Below are 4,873 nucleotides of genomic sequence, written 5' to 3'. Positions count from 1 at the left end.
GGCCTGATTGGCATAGATATAATGGAGTCAAGTGTTACGTGTCTCTGAATCATCTTCAGCCTTTCACGTGTAATCCCCCTCTAAAGAAGTCGGGCCATATGACACTGCCCTTATGACAAAGGGAAAAAATGTCAGATCTTTTTAATTGCCTTTCAGGAGGATGGGTATTCTGCAAACATTCTGTGTCATAAATAAAACTGAATACGATTTTGATACTCTCTTTCCTTTTCTCTCTCTGCCCTTTTAATTTTTTCTTATTTTTGTGAGACCCGGTAAGTAGAACCCAACAAGGAAAAGTCTTTGTGCACCAGTGATTGTGAAAAATGTAAAATACTAGATGTAAGCAGCTACTTCCTGTGTATCAGGGCCTCCTGCCACTACTCACTTCCTTAATCTGAAATGCTGTAACTTGTTCCTTGCGGTTATTCAGCCTGAGGAGGCTAGGTCCCTTCTTCTACATGCAGACAACTGCTTTTGCGCTTGAGAAACTTGATAACGTTTCATTTGCCGAGTATTACGCCGTAGCTGCCATTTTGTGTGCTGTCGCAATCTACATGCCTCTAATCCATCATCCTTAAAAAGGTATGTTTGCAGTAATGGTTTCTGGCATTTTCTGTAGAATAATTGTTTTGCACACTTGTATAATGTACGAAAACGAGTGTTGGCTTCTCAGTTGAAATAGTATCTCTGTTTCCTTTGATAATTTGCACCAATTGTTAGGGAGACCATCATCTTCCATCTGCATTTACCTTTTTCACCATCTTTTTTACATTTGTATCTAGTTTACGATAGTCAAAAGCACATGTTCTAGTGATTAAAGATTATTAACACCTAAACTAGAAAAAGTTAGAAGACATAGTGAAATACGATGAATTTGACTTGTCAGAACATACAAGTGTGATTTCTGAAAGGAAATGCAATGCTTAATCAAAAATTAGATTGTATTAAGCAAAAATATTTTGCATGCAAAACATTACATCATCAGCAACTGAAAGGATGTAATATGCTTTTGTATACTTTGAGCTGTGTTTTACTTTAACCTTTTGTGAATTTTTTGTTTTACTAGATCTTCATATATATACACACTAACATGAAATGTTTAACCCACTGGCAGTACAGTAAGTGATCTTCAAGGATATTATGCTGACAATTAATAAAAAATCAATAGCTAATAAAGGTCACTATTTACTCATAACCATTGGTCCAGTATGCTCAGCACTACAGTAGGTACAAACCAGAGACGGTGCTTAACCTAAAAAATTTATTAGCAGCAAGGTGTATTTTTTCAGCTGTCTGCCTTATGATTTGCTGGACTTACTGTCAGTTTTATGTTTTTCCTTTGGATAAAAAGAGCAACGAGAGAGATTTTTCCTAAAGGTGTTTTCAGGGAATTCAATCGATCCCTTAAATGTACATGCTGAGGGGTGAGCTCAGAGACGTTATTTTTGCAGAGACCAATACAGTTTCCCTATAAAAGGGGGACCTGGGGCAGGGGGTGGTGGTTGAGTGTGTTCAAAGGTCTCTACTACATCATTTGCACAAATATTTACCACATCTATTTTTTTCAAAAGTTTAAATTGGTTTGCTTCTCCTAGATGTTTCTATCACATTTCTTCTAAATATGCTTCGCTTTCTGCAAGATGATTCTGGATTTTTGTTAGCTGAATAACTTCCTCACTTATATTTCCAGAACACTACAAAGGCTCCAAAACTCCAAAACACTAATCAGTTTTAACCCATCTTGCTATCTACAGTGACTGACGTGGCATATTATGTATGAGACATTTTAGTTCACTTACACAGAGCTTTGCCACTGTTGAGCACCTTTGCCTGTTTCATAACTTGTGGAATTCCTCATTGTCCTATTGAGCTAAAATTCCTGATGTTGTGTGTGTACCACTGTTATGCGCAGAGGTCACTTCATGCTCAGGCGAAAATCCTGTCAAATTTCGTGAGAGCCTTGCACAAGTGGGACTCAGTAATAATGAGTGAAGGCTTCATGATTTTGGCCCACAGATTTTATTTGTGGAGAACACTCAGAGTATAAGGAAGATAGCTGCAGAATGTATGTTGGACACAGTAACATTGAATATAAAGGCAGTGTTGATATCAGGGACATTGGGTGCCTGAGTTTTCTCACATCCCGTCAACAGCATCATAGAGGTAGATTATCTGATCTATGTTCAGACTATTTATTGCTGCCAGCTTCAGAAGGCAATCTTGTGAAAGGTATTTGGGCTAATCACTGCAATGCAATTCTTGCTCTTTACAGACAAAGATTATTTGATAGCTATTTTTTGCTAGAATTCTTCCTCCTAGTAAGTAAGTTATTCCAGTGCTATTATTCTAATGCTCTATTTTTCTGTGCTTTTACTGCACTGAGCTGTCCTCAGCCTTTCTGGAACTCACAGAACATAAACTAAAGCTGTTAAAAGTAAAACTAAAGTTTTCTAAAGCTGTAGCCTTTAGATCTATTTGTTACTTGTCCAGAAAATTAACAATATGAGATGCTGGTCTCTGTACTCAACTGGGCAGATGTTTTATTTTCTAAACATATACAGGCTGTTTTTGTTGGCTATATAGCAAATAAAATAGTTTTCAGTTTTCTCTATACGTAGAAGACATATACTTTTAACATATGAAGTCACATCTGTGTGTGTGTGTAGCATTTCTAGGTACCATATCAAACAAGATTTTCTGCCTGTTTTTGAGCCTAAGCTCTCTAAAAAGAGCCAAACAGCTTCATAGCGTGTATGAGTGGCAGAGCTTACACCTGTTTAACTTTGTTCTGATCAGATGTTCTGTGTAAGAATGGCTGATTAAATATAATCAGATATAACTACTCTCTATCAAGGTACGATGCCCTGTGCTGTAAGAAATGGTGGCTATCTAAGGTTTGCAATAATAACTTTAGTAGTTCCATGTAATCTTTTGTGTAGTTACTGTATTAAACCTTGAAAAATCCAGTAAAATTAAAACTCAAATAAAATGCCAACCAGTAACATTCAGAGATTGAAAATAATATTTTATTCCGATTTTGCATATACCTTGCCCTCAACTTTGTTTGGAGTGGAAAGCACACAGCATTTCTAATAGTCAGTATCTTTCAGGCACAGCTACTCAAATGAGTGGCATCTTCATGATGGCAGCCATGGTGCTTATAGTTGGTCCTTAGCTCAGTATAGCTCCCAAGACTTACTGCCTTGGCCTTGTTATTGCTTGTTGCTTTTGTCACACGTGCTGTAGAGTCCATTGACAGCTCCCTGCCTACCACTGTCATTTTGGTCACCTGCCCTTGACCTCTGTTGTTCCTGCTCACTGCTGCTTTTTTCATAACTCTGATTAATACCATGGATTTGACAAGGGGGACCACGTCCATTTCATAGGAATCCCGCAGAACACGTCTGAGGGCATCCAGGGTATACCTCAGGCTGCCCTCCTTCTACCAGCATCTAGGAAAGCTCAACAGAGAAAACAGGTGCAAATTTGGATGTAGGTTTAGTATCTTTTATTTCTTCTTTGTGTTTTAAAACTTTTCTCTCTTTGTTCCCTTTCTTTTTTCAGCTGAATGTTTCATTAGCAACTTTTCCCTGCATTAAATGCAGTGGCACTCTGTATAAGGTCAGAACTCTGTTTCCGGTGTTTAATAAATAATGGGACAACAACAAGAATTATACAAACAAACCCAAATGACACTATTAAGAAAATCCTTCTGTTGCTAAAACAAATACCTATTTATTTCTTCCATTAGCCTTCCTTTTATGACGTAGTAGACCCAGTAGATTTTGAAGGCTTCCTAATGACACGGCTGAACAACTTGGACTCAGAACTAGCACAAGAACTTGGTGACTTTCCTGAAGATGACTTGGACATTGTCTTTACACCCAAAGAGTGCAGGACTTTGCAACCCTCTATGCCAGAAGATGGGTAAGACTTTCTCTCCCTCTGAAATGCTGCAGGTTTAAAAATAGTCTTGAAGATGTTGATCCAGACACCTCACTCTTCCAATCCATCCATCCATCCATCCGTTACACGCTTGCTGAGCTTTTAAACACTTGAACATTGTCATTCATTGTGTTAGGCCTGTTTGCACATGTATTATGCAAGTGCTTACACAGCTTCCTGAGCTGGCTGGTGGCGGCAGAAGTGAGGTAGGTGTAAACCAGGAAGAAGAGTAAAGAAAGGCAGGAGGGTAGTATGAAAAATAATTTTGTAGCTGTGATCCCAGAGGTGGAAGTTGATTCTGGTCATGTAGTAAGCATAGGATTGAGGGTTTTTTCTTTTTTCTTTTTTTTTTTCTTTTTTTTTGCCAGCTATGAGTTTCATGGCATTGATCAGATCACTAAGCATCTCTTTCTCAGTACCTTTCTTCATACTTTACAAGGTTTGGGGAAAAAAATGCGTTAATTTCTAGCATAGGAGTCACTTTTGGTTTTGGGCTGGCATTTAATGAAATAATTAGGAAGATTTCCGCTATTTTCAACAGCTTTTAAATTAAAATAGGTAACATGTGTTGATACTGTGCTCAGCTATCCTGGAAATATTTAAGCTGGTTTGATAAACAAGCAAACTGTGGGCAACAGAATTTTTCAGAATGAGAAAAAGGGATGCATTGGAGAGTTTTCGCATGTGGTTTAGGAGAGCCCTATGCACTGTATACAAAATACTCTTCAGCGATTGTTTCACTGTAAATGGTACCTTCACAAAGTACCACAAAGGCTTACTGAGTTTTGCAAGCAGTAACAGCCAGATAAACATTAAGTCAGCACCAGTTTAGCCCCAAACTACTGTGTCTGCAAAGACAGCTAACCATGCAACGTGTTTGGCATGGGGGGCTGGCTTCTTCCAGTATATTCAGGAAACGAATGGCACA

General features: G+C 38.2%; 1 protein-coding gene across 1 annotated transcript in view; it reads left to right on the top strand.

Moving 5' to 3' along the window:
• Nucleotides 1-495: 495 nt before the first annotated feature.
• The window catches only part of LOC104626075 (dedicator of cytokinesis protein 8-like), a gene marked incomplete at its 3' end in the record, with an annotated part of 15,954 nt that continues 11,576 nt past the window's right edge, over nucleotides 496-4,873 (top strand). The window contains exons 1-2 of the mRNA XM_010293899.1: nucleotides 496-582; nucleotides 3,752-3,927. Of these exons, the coding sequence (XP_010292201.1) occupies nucleotides 3,800-3,927 (128 nt within the window). The remainder of the gene's footprint in view (nucleotides 583-3,751; nucleotides 3,928-4,873) is intronic.

This window comes from Phaethon lepturus, unplaced genomic scaffold (assembly GCF_000687285.1).
Source record: "Phaethon lepturus isolate BGI_N335 unplaced genomic scaffold, ASM68728v1 scaffold7949, whole genome shotgun sequence".
NCBI classification, from domain to species: Eukaryota; Metazoa; Chordata; class Aves; order Phaethontiformes; family Phaethontidae; genus Phaethon; species Phaethon lepturus.
Note: the sequence above shows the minus strand (reverse complement) of the source record. Positions and strands in the feature narration are given on the sequence as shown.